This window comes from Salvia miltiorrhiza, chromosome 6 (assembly GCF_028751815.1).
Source record: "Salvia miltiorrhiza cultivar Shanhuang (shh) chromosome 6, IMPLAD_Smil_shh, whole genome shotgun sequence".
In the NCBI taxonomy this organism is placed as follows: domain Eukaryota; kingdom Viridiplantae; phylum Streptophyta; class Magnoliopsida; order Lamiales; family Lamiaceae; genus Salvia; species Salvia miltiorrhiza.
This window is the reverse complement of record NC_080392.1, coordinates 4836686-4860122: the sequence shown is the minus strand read 5'-3', so window position 1 is coordinate 4860122 and position 23437 is coordinate 4836686. Positions and strand designations below refer to the sequence as shown.

At 35.5% G+C, this 23437-nt stretch overlaps 2 protein-coding genes and 1 long non-coding RNA gene across 4 annotated transcripts; 2 read left to right on the top strand and 1 right to left on the bottom strand.

Annotated features, from left to right (window-relative positions):
- The first annotated feature begins 1227 nt into the window (after positions 1 to 1227).
- On the top strand, positions 1228 to 2215 carry LOC130988114 (uncharacterized). Its single transcript, XM_057911874.1, has 2 exons — positions 1228 to 1808; positions 1884 to 2215. The coding sequence occupies exons 1-2, from the start codon at positions 1659 to 1661 to the stop codon at positions 2040 to 2042; spliced, it is 309 nt and encodes a 102-aa protein (XP_057767857.1). The 5' UTR covers positions 1228 to 1658; the 3' UTR covers positions 2043 to 2215.
- A 15278-nt stretch (positions 2216 to 17493) lies between these two features.
- Positions 17494 to 18564, top strand: LOC130988113 (uncharacterized). Its single transcript, XR_009089986.1, has 2 exons — positions 17494 to 17925; positions 18054 to 18564. It is a non-coding gene; the product is annotated as an uncharacterized LOC130988113 (long non-coding RNA).
- A 568-nt stretch (positions 18565 to 19132) lies between these two features.
- LOC130988112 (uncharacterized) lies at positions 19133 to 22640 on the bottom strand. Of its 2 annotated transcripts, XM_057911873.1 has the most exons (10): positions 22555 to 22640; positions 22218 to 22478; positions 21867 to 21950; positions 21413 to 21447; positions 21200 to 21311; positions 20020 to 20093; positions 19811 to 19919; positions 19601 to 19692; positions 19463 to 19511; positions 19133 to 19381 (listed from the first exon to the last, which is right to left on the bottom strand). In XM_057911873.1, exons 2-10 carry the CDS (start codon positions 22410 to 22412, stop codon positions 19304 to 19306), a joined length of 828 nt encoding a protein of 275 aa, XP_057767856.1. In that variant the 5' UTR covers positions 22413 to 22478; positions 22555 to 22640; the 3' UTR covers positions 19133 to 19303. The 2 variants fall into 2 exon arrangements, with proteins under 2 accessions (XP_057767856.1, XP_057767855.1); XM_057911872.1 differs by having other exon boundaries at positions 22218 to 22639.
- Positions 22641 to 23437: the final 797 nt, after the last annotated feature.

Genomic DNA, 23437 nt, shown 5'->3' with positions numbered 1-23437 from the left:
ATGTGTTTTTGCCTGAAAAAATTAAATGGTTTTTGAATAATCTAAAACTATATACTATGATCGAATTAATTAATAAAATGTACGTACCTTAATACTTTTGCGAAGCTTGAGAGCCGATAAGACCTTTTCATCAACGACTTCTTCCACAATATCATCTTGATTTGAACCATGAATATCTTTCTTTATCACATGATGATGGAGTTCTAACATCTTTGCATTCATATCTTCCATTTGTTTCTTAAACTCCACTTTCATTTCTTGCACAGCCTCCAATATTTCTTTACCATGATTCAAGTGATTAGCTGTTTGACCACTACATTTCTCAACACCTTTCTGTACTGTCTCATCACATCTAATTAACACAACAATTACTAACTGCACATTCACACATGTGTAATTTCTACTAAACACAACTGCTAATACGTACACAATATTAGTGATTTCCGGCGACCACGGCAGCCATGTCTGCCGATCTGCCACCTCCCTTCCCCCATATGGTAAGTATTAAATGTTTGACTATTTTAAATATAGAATGATTATTATTTTAGAAAGCACAAATTTTGAAAAGATTTTTAACAATGGAAACATAAACCCTAGATTTTTATGTTAATTAATTTTCGGTAGCTGCAAATTATGTAAATATAGAATGGCAATAAACTTTAGAAAGAAATTTTTTTGGAAACAATTTTATCAAAGGAAACTTAAATCCTAGATTTTCATCTATAAATTCATTAGTTTGAATTATTAAAGATGCAGCAGACGCAAGGTAACCTTCTTCTTCTTCTTCTTCTTTTGTTGTCTTTCTTTTCTTTTGCATTAACGCGGCAATACCTCCTTCTTTTTCTTCTTTTTTCCAGATTTTTGGTTTAGAGGATTAAGTGATTGCTTACTTCCCTGTTTTGGCGGGTGGCGGCTGGAAATTTTTGTTAGGTAATAGATATATATTTGTACTGTAGAAACTTTTATAACATAAATTAATGAGTTCGATTCTATTGATGGACGCTGTATGCTTTTTTTCCTATGTTTCTTTATGAAATTCTTAGAGGCTCTTATTGTTCTCTGTCACTGCAATCTTGATGAGGGTTTGACATGAAATCTGATGTTTGTATCTAATTCTTGAAATCATGAAAGCGTCCAAAAAGTGGGACCTAATGAAGCCTTATGGATATGAAATTTTTAGGATATAGTATCTAGCTCATATTTCTTGGATGTTTTACTTATTAAACTAAGGGGTAATTGCCTGTAAATACATAACGTTTACTCAGAATTGGTTTTTGCTCCCATTTTCGAAGGTCTTGCGTCTAATTACCTAACCTTTTTTTTGTCTGATTAAGCACCCGTCGTCGGTTTTCCCCAAATTTTAAATGACGTGTCACCGGGAAATGACAGCGTGGCGCCAGATTTTGCACAGTTGGAAGCCGAACTGAAAAAAAGAAACGACGCTGTTTCTAATTAAAAGAAACGATGTCGTTTCTCCATCCATTAACACTCAGATTTCGAATTAAGCCCTCATTTTTCGATTAGGGCTATACCCTTCCAGGGTTCTTCATGAAATCGATGGAATTGGAGAGATTCATGAGCGAATCGGTGTAGAAGAATAGTCCGCATGCTTGTAAAGGAGTTTTCGACCTAAAAAATAGGGATATTGATTCGTAGCAATGTCGTCTGCTTCCTCTTCCTCAAATTCAAGCTTCAATCGCGGAGTTTCTCAGGAGGTTGTTTGTGTTCATGAAATTGCAGCTACAATTAACACCTCCCACACTGAAAAGAATCCTGAGAGGCGATTCTATTGTTGTAGTCGAACAAAGGTATGTTCTTTGCGAGTTTGTAGGTTTTGTTTTGGTTTTACAAGTGTTTTAACTTTTTTGTTCTGTTTTTTCTAGGCTGAAAAATGTGGATTTTGGAGATGGAAGGATCCAGAGCTTAGTTCGTACTATAAGATGTGCATGAACAAGCTAATTCTTCAACGAGACAAAGTGTCCGATGAGCTGAAATTATGCAAGTTTATGGGAGAGATGCAAGTTGAAAATATGAAGATTTGATGACACTGTATGAAGTGAAATGTGCAGATGTAGAAGAAATGAAGATTGTGATGAAGGAGCAAGAGCTTGAAATTAGTAATCTGAAGTGGAAACTTAGGATTACCAAATTGTTGTTAGTCTTAATTTTTGGTGTTTTGGCAATGAATCACTTTCTGTGAGGTTTCATGTAAGATATGCAGTTATAATGAATCAATTATTTTTTAATGCAATGGTTATTTTCGAATAAAATGCTACTTTTCTTACAAATTCACCATCAAACATGAATCAACAATATAACATATGTTAACTGTAAACCAAGAAACCAAATACCCAAAACAGCCATCCGTACTTTTGATTAACATCATAAACACACTAATAACATATGATATGTTCAATGTAGCAAACTTCAAAGTGGCCAAGAAGTTCAAGTACATGTTTCTTCATTACAAAAGGAGTTACAAAAAGAAGACTTAGATGTCATTCATTGTTGTTGATCATTTGGTGCTTGTGCAGTTCTGCTCCTAGTTTGCACAACCCTCACATCCCTTGAACTTGATGATGTATTGATGTACTGATTTCTTGTTGCCTCACTTATGTAAAGACCAATCCCAGACCTTGCCGTGTTCCTCTCTCTGAAAAATACATCACTTCTTCCACCCCTTGCACTGCCTCTCCCTGATCTTCCACCCCCTCTGCCACTGCCTCTGCTGAACCTTCCCCTTGTCCCTCCCCTGGTAGATGAAGAGCTTGGCATGTCCTCCGCCCTTGTTTTAGAAGGCCTTCCAACTTTGTTCTACAATTTTACAAGAAATGTCTATGAGTAATTCATATAAAAATTATAAATGTTGAAAGCAACAACTTGTTACCTTGGGAGGAGGTGGAATTCTTGAGTAAGATTTTGGCAATTTCTTAATAAACCAGGCCCAATACTCCTCATTTTCCACTTCACAAGCAGCCCACGCAATAGGGAACATCTGCTCATTACCATCCTTGGCAATAGCACAAAGTAAAACTCCTCCAAGAAATGTTTTTAGATGGCACCCATCTAGTCCAATTATAGGCCTACAACTAGCCTTGAAGCCCTTCACCAGTGAGCTGAAACCTACATACAACCCCTTAAAGACATGGTCATTTCCCAAGAACAGCTCAAATCTACCCTGAGGATCACCTCTCCTGAGCTCAGCACAGTACCTCCTAATCAGACCATAATGGTATTCTACACTTCCCTTCAACAAATTCAGTGTAATGGATCTAGCCTTGTAGAGCCTGTCCCTTGGAATATCATATTGCAACCTATCAACAATATCTTGCCTTAAATCAGTGACAGAAAAATCAGGTCTAGTCCTAAACACATTCAGGTCCACTCCTCCTTCTCAATATACTCTTGCTCAACAGAATCCAATATGTCATCTAAGCTATCAACATCACTAACCATCCCTTCATCTTCATTGTGGACTGGATTTTCTAATTGTGTTAATTCCCCATCCCCAACCTGGCTTGGCTCAATTCCAGGCTCTATCATCACTGACTGTATTAAACTACCCTCAACAAAGTCATTGTTTACTTGCTCATTTCTTTCTCTTGGATCAGTAAACACTGCATCGTGTGTTACATCAATGTTCCCTATGTTATTTTGCAATCTACCAGAGCCACTATCAATGCCGTCTTCCACATACACACTAACCACAGATATCCCCTCATTCAAAAGATTCAACATTTGCTTAACTTCACTATCCCCTACAATCTTAACAAAAGTGTTTGTTCTAGGATACCTAAAAAACAGGTTAGTCCATGACCCATATCCTACATACTTTACAGCACGACAAAGTTTGGCATAATCAAAGGTACTAGGTACCAAGTCGAAAAGCCCCAAGTAAAAACCCTTAGCATAAACCGGAAACCTCCCATAATCCTCAAAGTGACCTCCATGATGTATAAATAATGCAAATGTATCACTGCAAATAAAATAGACATGCGAATTTCATGAACACTTGTTCCAGTTCAACTACAAAGAAAGCGCAAAAAAAATAGACATACGGGTTCACTACTTCATCGTCACCCATGCTTGAAGCTATCGCCGGCCGAAGCTATGGAGAAATCAACAGCTCGCGCCCGTCTGATGGTGTTCTTCGAAGAACCCTAGACGGGAATATTGAGAAGAGATTTGGGGAAATTCGAATAATCAGGGCTTAATTAGAAATCTGAGTGTTAATGGATGGAGAAACTGCGTCGTTTCTTTTAATTAGAAACGACGTCGTTTCTTTTAATTAGAAACGACGTCGTTTCTTTTTTTCAGTCCGGCTTCCAACTGTGCAAAATTCGGCGCCACGCTGTCATTTCCCGGTGACACGTCATTTAAAATTTGGGGAAAACCGGCGACGGGTGCTTAATCAGACAAAAAAAAGGTTAGGTAATTAGACGCAAGACCTTCGAAAATGGGAGCAAAAACCAATTCCGAGTAAACGTTATGAATTTACAGGCAATTACCCCTTAAACTAATCATCTACGTGAGCTATGTTCTCTAAGTAATCAATATGTGAATTGTGCTGCTGCCTGCAGTTTGATAGTCTACTTGCTTCTTCTTCATTATTTTTCCTGATTTGGGAAGATCTTTGTGATTGTACTTTTTGAATTTTATATGTTACTTATAACGGCTTTTTGAATAAATCTACATGAATATTTGATTTAGGTTTTTAACCCAATACGTTAGATTTTTGGTTTAGAGGATTAAGGGATTGCTTACTTCCCTGTTTTGGCGGGTATGGAGTAATTTATGTCCCTTTACAATCAAATATGTATCTGTTTTATGGGTTCTATGAATGAGTATCCGTTCTATGAAATACAATTTAAACTACGGAGATGACATGTTTTCGGAGCTCTGTGTGTGTGTGTCTGTGAGTGCCTATCCTCATATTCATCTTTGGTATTGGAACATTAGACATTGTATAGCTATGTGTAATGATTCAAGAATGATTTATTTGAGACAACATTTCAGACTTAACTTTCTTTCTCTGTTTGTTTCTTTCTCTGTTGTGGCCTAATATCTGTATTTTTCTTTGTAGTTGCCTGGCGACAACTCAAGAATATTCAAGGGTTGGAATGTTTGTCTTTTATATATCCATCTATCTATCTATATATTGACCATTTAAACGGAGTTTCTCTTTTCCCCATATCTCAAAGAAAATGTAACCTCATACTTTTTTAGATCAATGATATATCTATAGTTGGGGAGAAATTTATTTATTTCGCTACCCACTCAAAAATAATTACTACGTAAAACTCTCCCTCCACTCTTTACTAAAATGAATTAATTTTTGCATTTATTTCTCTCATCCACAAGGTTCCAAAAACTTTATATATATATATAACATGGTGACAAACTAATGTAACTTTGAAATTTCGTATTCTTTATCTCAACTGCAATGTGGAATTTTATTCTGTATCTTTCAGTAGTGAATTTTATTCCCTTAATCATAACAATTTTGCTTAATCAAAACTCAAGATATAATCAGAAATAATCTAATTTTATACATTATTATGTTACTTTAACAAAAATTATAATGGGTCATGACAATTATTTATTGAATAATTTTGAAAATAGGGATAAAAAATAAAGGAATGTGGTGGGATAATAGTGCTAAAAAATGAAAAGTTTATTTTTCTGAAGAGTAACATTTCAAAGTACCCCCAATTTATTTTTATTAATGGATAAATAACATTGCGAGATTTTAAATATTTAGCCAATGGTCCTTTTATCTAAAAAAAAAATTAAAAATGAAAAGCTAATGTTCCTTTTATTTATAATCAAATAAATTACTTAAATGGATTGAACAACTAATTTTTAAAATATTCACCTAATATATAATTTTACAAACTACTTCAAAATTAAATACTTTAGATAGGACTTTGGGCTTCACGTCGTATTTTCGAATACTTTAAATAAATTATTTTGTATTATTGCATTCCAAAGAGGGGTCAGTTTAGGAGCTGGTATTATTATTATTATTATTGAGGATGTTTTGTTTTGGTATTATTATTAGTCATGCATGATTAAAAATGTCCTCTATTTTTTCAATGTTACATATGACGTTAATTTGTGCATTTAGATTATAATATTATTATTACCTTCATTGTTGTTAATTTCTTAAATCTACACACACATACATGTATATATAATGATAGTTATATATTAATATATTAAGTCTTTAATATTAATTAATAGCTTATTTATATATATAATGTTCACTATTTATTAACTTGCAGAATTTCAAATGGATTATTGTGGTCGTAATAAACGTCAAAGAATCGGCACGATGGATGGAAATGGTACACAGAGAATCGTTTCTTATGATCCAAATACGACAATTATTAATGAAAACAATGGTAATTAACTATTCCTAATATTATTAGTTTAATATAAAATATTTTTAATATTATTCTCTATTAATATAGCACAATATGATGTCGCGGACCCACGATACCTATCTTGGCTTGCTCGACAAAGAAGACGTAGTATTTTGATAAGAAAAAAAAAATCAAACTGACTTCAAAAACGCATCCTACGTAGTATTTGTGCCTTATGTAAGGCACAAATGTGAATTAATAGATTGACATGGCATATTAACATTTTTTTACTGAATAATTTTCATAATTTATAAATATATTATAAAATAATTTCTACGTCTTTTTTTTATATAAATTATAACAGTAAATGATACCCATCGAATAGTCGACGGGTTACACACTAGTACATTAATTATTTATTTTGAAGTAACCCATAAAGTACTATTGTTAAAGTTTACTAAATCTAATTAAAGTGTGGATGAGTTAACGAACTCGACGACCCGCGAAGCCAACTCGGCGATTTGAATCGGCGCCGTGGTGTCCAAAACGAGCTTGGGTACGTCGCCGACTTCGTAGTCCCAGCAGCCGCCGTAGCCCTCCAAGAGGCGCTCCATCTCCCGCCACGTCGACGGCTTGTGCCACTCCTTCCCCCCCCTGGATTCGAGGCGCCTCCGCCACTCCGCCTCGTCGCCGGGCCTGCACTCCACCACGACAACCCTTGCTCCGCTCTCCGACGCCAAGTCGAGCAGGCGGTCGAGGTGGGGCCGCCTGGAGAGCGGGGAGTCGACCACCACGCTGAGGCCGAGGGCGAGCTGCGTGGAGGCTACCCGCCACATGGCGTCGTAGGAGAGGTCGTTGAGCAGTTGGGCGGCGGTGGCGCCTGAGGTTTGAACGAGGAGGGCCTGCTGGACCGCGTGGGTGGAGTCCCGGAAATGGTCCTTGTCGATCAGGGGGCATTTTAGGGATTTAGCGACGGCGCTCGCCACCGTGCTCTTTCCGGTGCCGGGATGGCCTTTCATCGCGATCACCGTTGCCCGTCGCTGCTCTCTCTCTATCCATTCACAATTTGGAGAATTGTAAGAGATCGAGGGCTCTTGTTGAGGAAATTTTTTGTCAAACGGAACGTGACGGAGATTTAGAGCTTATCCGGAAAATTGTCTCTTTATCTTTTTTACCAATTAAAATTATTCATATATTATGAGTTGCATATTACAATTGAAGAAATGTTTTATAATCAGCACCACTGAAATAGACTAATTTTTCGTTTTAGAATGTTTTATTGAAATAGGTTCGCTTATTATTTTGAATGAAAAAAATATACTAGTATTTAAAATATTTAATTAGTGTGAATTATATTAGTCAGATAGTGATATAGTATAACTTTTTTTTTAATTACGAAATTAACATATAGAGTCACGCAAGTCAAAAAAAAAAAAACTCATAAATGCACGGTTTTCTTCTAAAAAGCCAAAATCACAATCGTCAAAAATCTGGAATTGCATTTTCAGTTCCGGGGCCAGTGAGTCATTTGACAAAGAAAAGAAGAGAAAAGTAGATTATAATAAAAAAAAAACTACAAATTAAATTAATAATAAATCTCAAATCAGAAAATGAAAAGGAATAATACAAGGAGGAGGTGAAATCTGTAAATGAAAAAGAAAAATATGAGGAGTGTGAATCAACGAAGGCTCAGATCTGTAAATGAATCGAGCAATTGGCAAAAGTGAGTCCGCCATGGCTGCAAAATCAACCAGTTGCGTTTTGGGGGAAAGTATCCCCGCAACACGCCGTCTGGGCTGCCCCGCCAAGATACGAGTCGGTTTGCGCCATTGCTCGATTCTTCTGCTCTCCAGAAAAATTATCGTCACAGCCTTTAGGATATTATTAGGTTTCCAATAAGCGCTCGATAAAATAAGCTTCAGCCAAACACCTCCTAGTGGTTAAGTAGATCCAGCGCCAGAATCAAAGAACTGGAAGATGTACATACACACATATATATATACAGAATCACACACACACAAACACATACGCGAAAGCGTAGGCAACTCAGAAAGAGTAAGCGAAAGGGCTGTTGGTTTAGAGAGATGTGAAATCATTGGCGGATCAGAGACGGCAACCACCCTTGAGGAAATCCCTTTCTCCGACGCCTCATTCTGGAGAGAGAAGAGAGCAATTGAAATGTTTAGTTAGGGCATTCCGTATTTATTTCCATCGTCGTCTCGTTGTGGTTTAGAGCATCCGCATTCGGGGTTCCTTGATAGCCTACTTGATAGTGGTTGTGTTATTGAGTAGGTAGTGCTGCATTGGGGTTCCTTGATAGCCTACTTGATAGCCTACTTGATTTTTTTAGTTTTTAAAGAGGAGAGAGAAATTTTGAAAGAGGAGAAGAGAATTAAAAAAAAAAGAAAATCACTCGAGCATACTCGAAAACTCGAGTAGCACTCGAGTAGCTCCTCCCTACATCGCCTACTCGAGTGCAATACTCGAGTTCGAGTAAGGCATCCAGGATGCCGTTGCCAATGCTCTTATGCCATAAATTTGTTATAATAATTTGGGTTATTATTGAATTTCATTTTCCCTATTGAAGCAATCAAACTAAACAAATCTTTAATTCAACCTACAGTTTTTTTTTTCTTCCTCCAGAATTTTATTTTTGAAACTCTCTTCCTCTAGAATTTAAACTCACAAATTAACCCAATTTCATTGAACTTACAAAAACTACATATATGTTACAAAAATGATGGAACTTGTTATAAGTATTACATTTAACAGCGATAATACATTGTTATCGCATGTCACAATAACTAAGTGGTGTTTTATTATATTACCGTAATCAAATTAGCTTGACCAACTAAAAGCCCACATGTCATTAATTTAAAGGAACATATTTTGATTCTTCATAAAATAATCATTTAACTTTGGGTAATAATAAAAGTTAGGGTATTTTGACCTATAAATACCTTAATTTTTTGTATTCTCTAATTTTGCACATCAATTTTAAAATCTGCCTATAAATATTCGAACTTTATATTCTTTTTAATTTTGCACCGGATAAATTTTTACTCTCAAATCGTTAATGAGATGGCAGTCAGACTGAGAGGAAAGTTTGAAGTTCATAACGAAACAGATAAATTTTATTGTCAATGTGAGATTTAGAATATATAATTGTAGATTTGAGATATCAATCCGACTGTCATGTTAGCAACGATTTGAGAGTTAAAATTCGCGGGGTGCAAAATAAGAAATAATACAAAGTTCGAGTATTTATAGACAGATTTTAAAGTTGGGGTGCAAAATTAAAAAATGGAAAAGATTTGAGTATTTACAAGCTGGTGAAGGTGGTTTTTACCAACACAAATTTTAAGATTATAATCCTGAATCTTACCTAGTTTCGAACTTATGAAATAAGGTGGAACTTATGAAATAAGGTGAAAAGATATAGATTTCCGATATTCTTTTCCTTTCCTTCGATTGGTGTTCTTCAAATCCTTCTTTTCTCTTCTCCAACTGTTGGATTTGAATGGGAGTGCTCGAGTATTTTTCTTAACTTTTTTCTTTTTATCGAAATTGAGTAATAATTTGTAACTTGGTCCTTCACAAACTAATACTCGCGCTATTTATAAAATGCATGACCTAAGGGGTAATTAGTAACTTCCTTAGCTCAGATACGGAGGGGTCGTCCCGACCTTTTATTCCTCTTCTTCATTATGGAGAGGGGTAATTCGAACTTTTCTACTTTAAGACATCTTCCACGTCAGCCGATAAGTTGTTAGTTATGGAGACGTTCTCTGCCAAAAAGTGGAAAGTGACCGTCTACAATTCAGTTACACTAGGTCCATGTGGGTGCACCTCCCCTTTCTGTATATACTTACTTCTTATCCGTATTCTTCCACTTTGGAAGGCCTCAGATCTAATCCTAAGGAATACTTTATAGGACACCAAATATTCGATCTCTCTAATACCTGATATCTAGGGGTAATTTCCTTAGATTCTCCGTCTCCATGAAGCTCTGTAAGTTAGGTTCATGTGCTTTCGTGTTCCACTCAGAGTTCCTTTTCAGATTTTTCTCCGAATTCCGCTCTGGTGGATACTCCTTCCTTCTTAGAGATGGAACAGGGGATTCGGGTCCTGGTTTCTTTTCAAAGATAAGAAACTAGAACCCGGAATTCCATCCTCATCACAGGCCAATACCCTAAAAGTTATTATTAAAACCTAACAAAAATTCTCACCTAATGATCTACTGCTTCCGTTCTCATAAAATGTACTCCCTCCGTCCGCCAAGATTATGTCACAATTACTATATCGGGCGTCCGCCAAGATTATGTCACTTTCCTTTTATGGCAATGGTCCCACCATCCTCTTTAATATTTTATCCTTACTAACACTCTTTATTTACAAAAAAACCACTCAAAATTCAATCTCAACCACTCATCTCATAAAGTGGTGGGACCCTTTCTCCATTACATCAAAATCATCACCAATTTTATTAAATCTCGTGCCCAAGCAAATTACCATAATCTTGGCGGACGGAGGGAGTATCAAATTTGTCATTTTTGTCTGTTTTCATAAAATGTACTATCAAGTTTATTTTTTATAAGTTTTTTTATTATTAAAATTAGGGCAAATGTGCAGATTAGTCCCTGAACTCGACCCCCCTAGAGCGTTTAGCCCCCCATACTCTGTCAAGGCGCGTTGACCTCCCTGAACTCTCGAGAAAAAGGTGCAACTAAACCCACGCACCAAACGGCGCCTAAACGCCATTTCTTCCAGTTTTTTTATTTATTTTTTAAAGCGGGCCTCAGGTATACTACCCTCGTCGCCAAGGACACCGACAAGGCTTGCTGGGACATGGAGAACGTCTTGAAGGTTGGAATCGAAGAGGAGACGGCGGCGGCGGCTGCGGAGTCGGATAATAATTCGTTCGGCATCATATCGAAGGAGTTCCTCCGGCGGCACGTGGTCCACTTGTTCGGAGCGGCGAGCGCGTGGTTCTTGATCGACATCACCTACTACAGCCAGAACCTTTGAGTCGAGTCAGAGGGCAGGGGCTTGGGCTTATGTCCTACTGAGCGAAGGAAAGACGGAGATTGAGGGCCTAGGGCTCAGTGGCGTTCGCCGGAAATCAAAAGGAGGGAGGTTAGGAGGTGGCGTCTGGAATAGGGATCTAGGGTTCAGGCGTGGATAGAGGACAAGGCGGCGGCTGGTGGCTGTTGTTGGTGCGGCCGCCAGAGGACAGAGGGAGATGAGGGATGGGTGTAGGTGTTTGTGTACGTTTCCGTCGGATCCGGAGGAGAGGAGAGTGAGGGCAGCGGCTGGGTTGATGCAGTCGCCGGAGAAATGAGAGGGAGAAGGAGGGGCGGCTGGACCTTGCGTCTTTGTGAGGTTGACAGAAAAGTGGAGCCGAGAGGGTGGCCGAAGGCGGTCTCGGTCGCCGACAAAAGAAGGAGGAGGCAGACTATGAGTGTGAGAGGATGCGTGAGTTTCTTTTTTAATTTTGAAGATAGCGGCGTTTAGGCGCCGTTTGGTGCGTGGGCTTAGTTGCACCTTTTTTTCGAGGAGTTCAGGGAGGTCAACGCGCCTTGACCGAGTATGGGGGGCTAAACGCTCTAGGCGGGTCGAGTTCAGGGACTTATCTGCACCTTAGCCCTTAAAATTATAATAAGGATGAGACCCTTACTCCACTCACATCATATTCAATTACTTTATTAAAACCCGAGTTATTTAAAAGTGAATACATTTTATAAGGACAGTGATGAGGAGTGATATGTGCAAAGTAGGGAAATGATATAAATCAGAGGAATCGGCTCCACTAGCGGAATGAGTATGGTAGAGGAATCATCCTCATCAGAGGGATCTCACTCACCAGAGGCATCTCACCTATCAGAAGAATCATCTTCGCCAGAGAAGTCACCTTCGCTAGGGAAGTCACCTTCGCCAGAGAAGTCACCTTCGCCAGAGAAGCAGCTTTCGCCAGAGAAACAGTCTTCAACAGCGGAATCGCCAGAAACGCGGGATATTCCCCGCATGAAGGCGAAATTACCGTCATGTCCCTCGACCACGCCAAGTGCATGCCTTATCATTGATTTTACTATTTTGCCCTCCTATGTAATCTATAAATAGGCCCTGAGCTCGTGCATTGTATTTACGTTATCTCTTATTTTCAATACAACAGCTACTTTTCTCCGATTCTAAGCTTTCCGATTGTTTACTTTGCCTTCTCCGATCATTCACACTAGGTATAGTCTATGTTTATCGCTTTCTAGATTAGGTGTTGGTTACTTGATTCACCAGACAGAGAGTATTATTTTAAAATTTTAATTTGTAAAAATTACAAGTATAACTTAAATTTAGTTTATTGCTCAATTTAGAAAATTTCAATAAACTGAAACTGCTGTATAAAATTTATTGCTCAATTTATAAAATTACAAATATAAAATTCACATTTGGGAGCTATTGTGGAGATGAAAATTCTAATGTAATTTAATAATTAACAAATTAATTTTTAGCGAACCATGTCACAGCTTAATTAATTGCAATTTAAACTTGAGGTATAAATTTAATACTACTAATAAAGATAAATTCAAACTATATTTGTAATTTTTATAAATTTGAATTAAAAATCACCTAAAATAAAAGTTTTGAACTATTTTTTTTAATAATTAATAATAATAACCACTGAAAATCGAATCAAAACATGAAATCACAGTGGAAAAATCATGATTAAAACGAGAAAGCTACGAGGCTCAGACCGGCAGGCAGGAGATAGAGGCACCGCCATGGCTGCAAAAACTCGGCGCAGTCCCATGCCGTCCGAGTTTGCCCCGCCAAGATACGGGCCGTATTCTATCCCCATGCCCGACCCAACTCAAACAATTTTCAGCATCACCGCCTCCACAAACATCCGGACCAACTATTCCACGCTTCATTATACCACACTGAAAACCAAAAAGACTGATTGTTGGATACTGATTGCAGTTGAAAGTCGCAAAAAATTGCGAGGTTATTATTGCGTTTGAGGAATGATGATTATGATGAGTCGCGCAGCGAGTCGAGTCGACTCGGGCAACGGTAAAAGGGGTTGTTGTCTCAGACGAGAGAAATCATCGGCGAGAGAAGAGGGGAAACTACCCCGGAAAAATCCTACCTCTTTCGCCTCATTATTCGAGTTGGGATTTTTACAGAAATTTTGGTGAGATTCCCAACTTTTATTCGGAAAATTGGTCGGGTCGGATAGGGTCGGGTTGGTATTTGGATTTCTAGATCGCGTCGCTGAACAAACTCGATACGCATAAAGCCCTGTACTTTTTCATTTTCTACTATTACTAGCAAGTAACCCGTCGAAATTCGAGGGGAATAATAATCGAAATTCGACGAAAATTTATTATTATATAAATTTATAAAATTATTTAATACTCTCTCCGTCCCTAAAATAAGTTCCTCTTTTTCCTTTTTGGGACGTCCCCAAATAAGTTCCTCTTTCTTTCTTTCCATTTTTGGACAACTACCCCACCACTAATAATACTTTATTTATTCTTACTTTTCACTTTTTCACCACTCTCAATACTAATTATAACACTTTTTCATCTTGTCACCACTCTCAATACTAATTATAACATATTTTTCTCCACTATCAATATATTTTACCACTTTTCCTTAAAACCCGTGTCGTCCCCAAAGAGGAACTTATTTTGGGGACGGAGTGAGTATAATTTTTTATTTTTCAATTTTATTTCATTAAAATAAAATACTGAATGAGGTATTTTTAATAAAATATCCACTATAGTTACAATAAGATTTGTTGCATCTCGTATAAGAATATCTTCTGATAATATCACATCAGATTCTCCATCACCAAGACTTTCATCAGTACTTTAAGTATCCATTCTCCAAAAATTTTTGTATTTTCCTGATTTTTTATTAAAAAATCATTATATGTAATATGCAATTTTGAAACCCAGAATATACATTATCAAATAATTAAACAATTGCTTGGTACGTCCCTGAAAATTGTCCATGACTAAAAACTGATTTCAGTAGGTATAATCCTACATTTGAAAGAGATTGTCCCTAACTTTTATAGTAAAATAAACATTCACATGTAATTGCCTTATCTGAAACCGAATTGAAAATTTAGTGAAATTTGATGGACTCATAATTATAATCATTCTAGCTATATGAAACTTCTTGCTCGTATTTTTTCTTGAAATGAGTTTGCCTTCAATTACGCGTTTCCCAAGCTGAGTTACTATCAGCCTAGTGTTATTGCAAAGCTCATTAGATGGATCAATATTTCTGATAAGCATGATTATGCATCTCTATTTCAATTTAATTTCATGACTTGACAATCCTGAACACTTGATTGTGTTGAGATATTCAATCGAGAATACCTGTTCATCGAGGTCCACTTGTCCATCTTCTTTGCAAATACTGTTTAAACTTAGGTAAACCCTTTCCTTGGTAGACATTAGAGACATGATGTAATCATTGATCGTATCAACCATCTCATTGGTGGGGGCCAAGATTGCTATATTCTTAAACATTTCTGGATCAAATGTATTATTCATCACATTATGGTATGTGTTTTTCACTATAGCTATAATAGGATTTGTTGCATCGCGTATAACCTTTGTAGATATAGTTTCCACTCTATAAATTGGAAGATAATTATTTTCTAATTTTGAAATATTTAAAATATGTATTGCAAATTTAAAATTACCTCGAAGTTTTTTATCTCCTTAATTGTTTTCACTAAAGCAGGTTTCAACCATTCTTCACTTTTTACTTCTCAACTAACGTTGGAAATATCAGCTATGGTGTTATTGTTGGAATCTTCACTAAGACCGCACCTGAGATTATTTTAAATATGAGTGTTAAATTTGATTCTATTTCGTTCAATTATACTCATTTGTTAGATATGGAAATTTGTTGATTAAAAAATTAACATCATGATAGGTTCGAATATTTCAGAAAAGAGTAGTTGAGGTGATGTTGATCAAATACATGTTAATAATTGAATTTAATTAATGGTTGATTAAAAATAAAATTTATCATGATAGGTTCGAATATTTAGAGTTTTAATTCAAGAGGAGTTCTAGCATATATTAGTCATCGTCTAACATTTTTATCTCCTTAATTGTTTTCACTAAAGAATATTTCAACCATTCTTCACTTATTACGTTTCGACTAACGTTGGAAATATCAGCTATGGTGTTATTGTTGAAATCTTCACTAAGACCGCACCTGAAATTATTTTAAACATGAGTGTTAAATTTGATTTTATTTTCGTTCAATTATCTTCATTTATTAGATATGGAAAATTGTTGATTAAAAAATTAACATCATGATAGGTTCGAATATTTTCGAAAAGAATAGTTGAGGTGATGTTGATGAAATGCATGTTAATAATTGAATTTAATTAATGGTTGATTAAAAATAAAATTTATCATGATAGGTTCGAATATTTAGAGTTTTAATTCAAGAGGAGTTCTAGCATATATTAGTCATCATCTAATTAGTGTTAAATTTGATTTTATTTTTGTTCAATTATCTATATTTATTAGATATGGAAAATTATTGATTAAAAATTTAGAAAGAAATAAGAATGAATGAGAATTGAGGAAAATTAGAATAGAGTGATTTATGATGCCACGTTAAATAAAATTTATTTTGTTGTGAATGTTCTTGAGCTCAAAGTTTTAAATACCTCAAATTTATATTTTACCAATGACTTTTAAATGTACATTTCGAATAAGGACAATAAATTATTCATGTCATATTAGAAATTATCTTATGCAATTAAATATAGGAGTTTTGGCGAATAAAATTACGAAATTAATAATAAAATATTGAGACCAATATTAATTAAAAGTTAAATACTGAAAAATGTTACTCCGGATATTAATTTAATATTAGTAAACCTAATTAGTAATTAACAAACAAAACCGAATCCGGAAATATATGATTGAGCCCATCTCTAAAATTACGAAATTAATAATAAAATATTGAGACCAATATTAATTAAAAGTTAAATACTAAAAACATATTAATAAACATTAATTTAATAAGAATGAATGAGAATTGAGGAAAATTAGAATGAAGTGATTATACGACGCCACGTAGGATATGATTTATTTTGCTTTTATATATATATAGATAGATTATCTAAAATTAATTCCAGTAATTTTTTTAATTATAAACTATAATTTCTCTAAAATAAATTTAATTATTTGGGTAGTAATAATTTAATTATTCACCCCAAATTCCTCATCAATCATCCATTAAAACTTTTGAGAGGTTACTATTATTTCTCACAATGCATTCCCCTTTCTCGTGAATTTTATCTTGAAATTGCTTCTTCTTCTGTTTTTTGTACAAAGGGAACCGCCTCTGCATTTATATTTTCAGAGGCAGCTTTTTATATTTCCAACGAAGTGCACAGTTCCAAGGAAGAGCAATGCGCCATGCCCGTCGACCACTTCACTAACTTAAACATTACTTTCTTTTTAATAATATCAAATGCACATTATTAACATTAAACAGAGCTGAAAAAAGAGTTGTTAACTCAACATAAAAAAAAAATTAAATTAAAAAAAAAAACATGAAAAATCATAGTAATTGAAAAGGCGAAGGACAGAAAGATGTGGCTCAGATCTATACCAACGGGCAGCAGAAATGGAGTCACCGCCATGGCTGCAAAGCCCAGTTGCATCAATAGATGCCATCTGGGTTTGCCCAGCCAAGTTACGGGTCGGATCCATCTCCGTGCCCCGCATAAATCTGCTGCTGCTGCTGTCGATCTACAGTTGTTATTCAAAGGGTGTCCCAACTTTAAAATTGAAATCATCGGCAAGCAGAGATGGAACCTCTTTGCTTGCCTCATTCTTCAAGTTGGAATTTCGGTACAAATTTTTCTTGTTCGATACCTCTACTTATTCACAATGCCTAGTGAGGGCATTTTCGTAAAATCAAAAATTTTAGTATTCAATTTTATTGATTAGTTTATTACTCCAATTAAATACCTGCAATTTTTCTTCTAATTCTATTTTTTTCTTATGGTTTTTTTGTCACTTCATTATTTTTGACTATTTTATTTATAAGAAATCAAACTTTGAGTACAGTTTTATGGTTTTAAACTTCCAAATTATTTAACTTCAAAAAAAACTTCCAAATTATTTCGTACATTCTAATAAGTTGGAATAAAATCGTAGCTTACTCCCCTCTCAAAAAAGAAAATATAATAAGTATATTACTATTAAATTTTTATTCCGGATATAACAAAAGCAACGAGAGAAAAAGAGTAAAAGAAAAAAAATATGGGAAAACAAATTAGCAGTGAGGCTCAGATCTGGAAAAACCGAAGCACAGGCAAGAGGAGTCGCCGCCATGGCTGCAAAACCCGGTTGCATGAGATCTAGAGAGATAGTAATGCCCTCCGGGTTTGCCCCGCCAAGATACGGGTCAGATCCGCCTCCATGCCCGACCCAACTCAGAGAAACTCATCATCACAGCCTCAAATGAACTGGAATCCTAGCGTTACAGACAGACAGAGATCAAGAAGGCAGTACGTAATGAAGCATAGTTTTGCTTGAATGCTTGCTATACACACAATCTCGCACACACTGGATAAATCCAGCTGGCTGACTGTGGTATAAATATAAAGGGTGATTCTATTCACTTTGATGAAATTAGGGGAAATCATCGGCAAACAGAGAGGGGCAACTACCAGCTACCGAGCCTCTCCGCTTCCCTCATTTCCGACTTGGGATTTTAGTGAGAGGTTTCATGCATTTCCAACCACACTACAACAGTACAGATACTGCAAAACCAAATGCATTTTTGCGTTTCTTTATCAGGTTTTGAAATTGTTGCGTTTCCACAAACTCTGGAATTGAAGATGCATACGAGAGAGAAGGGGAATTAGGGCTCAAGCAGGATAAAAGAAGGATCTCGAAGGAAACGATGAATTGATGGGTGTCTGCGTTAGAAACAAAGAGGGAAGTCAAAGACACAAATAAGAAGAGCCATTGGATAGGAATAATTGATCAGAGCCGTCCATGAGTAGAAGAGTGCGATAACTTGTTTATTTCCTTACCTTTTTCAATTTTCAAGTGGTTGTTTAATTGGAGTTAAATTTGATCAAAAATAAATTTGTAATTTAATTATCAATTTGTTATTGCAATTTAATTTGCTTTACTCTAAATATCAATTTGCTCAATTCACTAATACAAAAGTTATCAATTGTGTTACTTATTGTTAATTTATTTCTCTCAAAGTAAAGAATCGTGACCCTAGACTCGCTTTTATACCTTGTACTGTTGTACATGCATTTTTAATTGCTTCATTTAATTGTTTGACTTTATTTATCATTGCTATAGTCTATACATGATCATTTACATATAGGTGCGTTCAAGCGTTCTCTTTAATTGTAAATTTATCATGAAAAAAGAAGGGATAAATAAAATTTCACCCTTTAAATCATTCATTTCTTTTCTCACATTTCCTACTTGACCCTTACTCATTCCTCATTTACACTACAAAAGAGACTCTTACTCATTCCTCATTTATAATATTATCCCTCTTTTGTAGTGTAAATGAGCAATGAGTAAAGGTCAAGTAGAAAATGTGGAAAAAAAAAGAAGGATTTAAAGGGTGAAATTTTGTTTATCCCTCATTTTCTCATGATAAATTTACAACCAAAGAGAACTCACCCATAATGTTTAAATCTATTTGCTTTTAGTACGTACCTAAGTTATCTTCGTGGATACAACTTGAATCAACTTGTCATTTATAATAGACCTCGTTTTGTTGCGAACAATTTCAAGGTACACTCTAAATTGAACAAGATACAAAATCAACAGAGCTGGGGCCTAATGAATGTGCAAAAAACAAGACAGAAAAATTCTAGTTGTTTAGAAACATAGGAGAAAATGAAGACTAGACTAGATGGCTGCTCTACCCCTTTGTTGGAAGGAGAATCTGTGCTCAACTTCTCCACTCAACTTAACCATGAACATAAGCTGCAACAATTAGGAGCAACTGTCACCAATCTCCATTTTTGCCTAAAAAAAAATACAAGGTTGCAGCAAATCTCCACTCACCATTTCCAACGAGCTGACCCGATGGAGAAGGAACCCGCCACCCGTTGCCCTGGAAGCGAAGCAACGTAAAGAAGGTTGCGAACAGCGATAATAGATGTGTGAAAGCTAACACAAAGGGAAGAAGAGTAAACCACTCACTCTTTGGAAACCACATTATGATTCATGGCAGTAAGATATATAGCTTTATCCTTGGTGTTGTCTTCACAAGTTTTTGAGCTCATGTATACATCCTAAGGAAAATAAATTCTCATTTTTTCAGCCATTTCTAAGGGAGGGTTAATAATGGTATATAAATCACTGGAAAAAGAGAAACAACATACAAAGATTTTGCTTTCATCTGTTGCTTACCACTCCATATTGCAGTAATATGTTCCACACAGGCTCGAAACGGGTTTCCTTTACTTTCAAGATGTTGAAATCAGAAGAGATCAATTGGTGGAGTCCAACTACAATTTTCCTGTATTAGAATAATGCATCCGATCAACAGATTTCTTCGCCTGTAACAAGGATATACAAGCAGAAAAAAAGAAAATTTCAGTGACGCGTTACAAAATTACCAGTCGCTGTTGCTTTCGTTTAGGGTCTTTGTCAACCACGCGATCTGATCGTTTCCAAGTGCAGTAGATTGATCCTAAAATCATGAGTCGATAATGTTTTAGGATTACTAATAAAGAATTTAATGACTAACAAGATAAAAATGAGAACCACGAGGCATCTTTATCAGAAAAGAAGCAAGAGAAGATGTAAGATGGCACATTAGAATCATGTAACTATCCAGCACTTATTTATCTCTATCTAAACAGTCTTGGTAATTTATCTCAAGCTTCTTTAATCATACCAGTAGAATAGATAAAGAATTTTTTTATACTGATAAAATTACATCATTTTTCAACAAGCTAGAGATGCCAAGAGACCGGAGAATCAGCTGAATGTTTATTCAACGGAAAAATACATGTGAACTTCTCTGATCATACTGGTTGAAGCTGCTTTGTTGGTTCATAATAGCTAACAGCAACCAAATAAATCTTAGCTATTGACACATTTCCATATAGGCATATTGAATGGACATATCTCAACGACAAAGACTCGTCTACAAAGACAGCAAGCACATCCCAACTGTTCTAGCCACAGAGGTCGCATATCTTTATTGCTCCCGTATAGATAATGTTATCGTGTCTTAAATAACATTGGTGATGGTGTGGAGGGAAAACCTTCTTGGCCAAGGAGAAGTGAATGGATGTGGTATTGTGGTGTAGCTTGATATAATTCATAAATATCTAAAGTTTTCGAGTATTATGTTTGAGGACCATAGTGAAAGTGCTAGTTGGGTTTCAGAATTTCCTGCAACAGTTCAACAGAAATAGACTTTTCTCAATGAATGTCAAAAAACACAGCATGCTTATTTTTGTCCAATAGATGCCCGACTAATGAAGGCCGAAGCACAAAGGAATCAAACGCACACAGATGACGTAACTTGAAGTAGTAATCATAATCTCATCAAGGGATCATACAGTTTCTTTTCAAGATGCAAGATTTAGGTTTCACATAGACATAACAGGATTTCCAAAGGATGTTCCATTGGAATATGCATAAAGCAAAATGATGCAAATGACAAAACATATCTCCCACTTAAGCAAAACAGGACTTACTAGAAGCACAAAGAAAGCTGTTTGGGAAAACAAAAAAGAGAAACTACTGAAGTGCATAATCAAGACACTTACGAAACATGCCCCCGACCTTTAATAATACAGTATCCAACGCGATAATGTCTATAGTTTGTCCATGAGGAACTTCAATTTTCTTTGAGAAGTATGTTTTCCCTTCTCCTGTTAAAGCCCCAGAATTGTACCTACAGTTTCGAAGTGCAGATGCGGAATCAAGAAGGTAGAACTTCAAAGTAACATAATGCCCAAACAACAGCATAATTAGTGCTAGCAAGAAATGGCATACCAGGGTATATTTTGTAGCGCAGGATACAGTGTTGCCTGTTAACAAATGCATATCATTTCCTTGCTGATATGAAATAACGAAAAACAGAATTACTTCAAAGGCTTTAAATTTGCTTATGAAAACAATTATTTCAACAGCATCAAACAAGAGAGCATAGCATGATTAGATGAAGTAACCAATTATTGTGTATTAACCTATTCCACAAATCATGTCAGATGAACACAAAAATGGATCACTAAAGCAAGTGGAAAAGGAAAAACCATTTCCTTCTCGATGGCATTAAGAAGAAGCAATACAACTACCACTTGGAAAGTTAAATATCTTGTCCAATTTATGAACTGTCTTGAAATAATATATTAATGAAACATAACCTCAGCATATAGAGTAGATGAATTTAAAAAGTTGAAGATCACACAAATTTTCAGATTTTCTGAACAGTTAGAACGGATCTCACATTTTGCAGGAGTGGATCGGATTCACCAAGCTCACTAAATTCCACTACAAAAAGCACTTTGTATGTCTTCTGTACCTTCACCATCTTCATCAACATCAAGATTACAGTTACCACAGGGCCTCTAAGTAGATAATAGCAATACTTATGAGCTGAAGTTGCATGATTTAAATAATAAATATATATATATATATTTTTTTTCTTGTACAGATAATAAAATCAACGTCCACCATACAAAATCAATTAATCAAAAACCAAACTGAATCCCAGAAGGCCAAGAAACGCTTGAAAAACAAATAAAAAACCAATCTTTACCAAGAAATGCGAAACCCACAAAAGATAATACAATCAAACCTGTTGGAGCAATAGGGTTTGTTCTTCAACAGGTCTAAAGCCGCCAGCAACACTCATAAAATACACATCATTCTGCCTGTTGCCTTGGTTTGAGATGCTTCGAGGAGTAAATTTCTCAATATTTATGGCTACGTAAGCTACAACGCAGAGAGATAGCTGCGTGATGAGAGTGCAAGCCCATGATTTTTCCTTCATTTTAAGACAGATTTTCGCAGAAATCTATGCATTTGCTGCGAGTGAGGTGATGAGATCGGTATGCTTCTGCGCGCATTCAGATATTGATTTTAAAATGCTTAAAGTATAACACTAGCACAAATCACAGTAATAGTTTACAGACATTATAACTTGATCGTCGCATATAATTTCACGGTGAAGATTAAAGGCCCTGTAAATGGCTTCAGATAATATAAAATTCATTACCTATCTAGTACTCATCTATTTAAATAACGTCAATTACTAGCGGACCCATAAACAAAAAAAAAAAGAAATCGACTTCAATTAAAATCTGTCACTAATCATTCCAGCGAGGACTTGTGATGACATCATTTTAATTTTATAACCAAAAGCATATCTATTTATTATAGTAAATGGGTCAATTATACTCCCTCACGCTGCGATATATTTTCTATATTGTGGACGACTGCAAATTTTAAAAAAGGGATGGATGATAGTAGATAATAGTAGATATTGTAGTGGGTTGAGTTTGAGTCCTACGAGTGAAAATTTATGGATCCTATTTTTATAAATGGAAGTGAAAACGATATTACGGACGGACCGAAACGACAAATATAAAAATGATATCGCAGACGCAGATAGTATGACTTTGTCTGTACCATGTTAGCCGTTATCAAACAATAATTAAGTAATATATAATTAATTTATATATGTATTCTTTAATATATTTCCCACGCTATGCGCGTCACTACTTTATGTTTTATTTAAAATTTAGTGTATTATAATAAGTAAAAATAAGTTTGTAGTTCACAGACTTGATTGATTATCTAAAAAAGTTGTGTTCACATTATATAGAATGATTACTACAAAATATAATTTTCTTTTTTTTTTTTAGGGACAAGTAAATTTTATTAGAACAATCAACTAATTTTGATCACACTGTTCACAAATATTTAGTGGTTTTATATAATCAAACATTTTATTAGATATAACGACATAAACTTCACGTGGACAATAAAATTCAAAATTCAATATATTATTTCAAA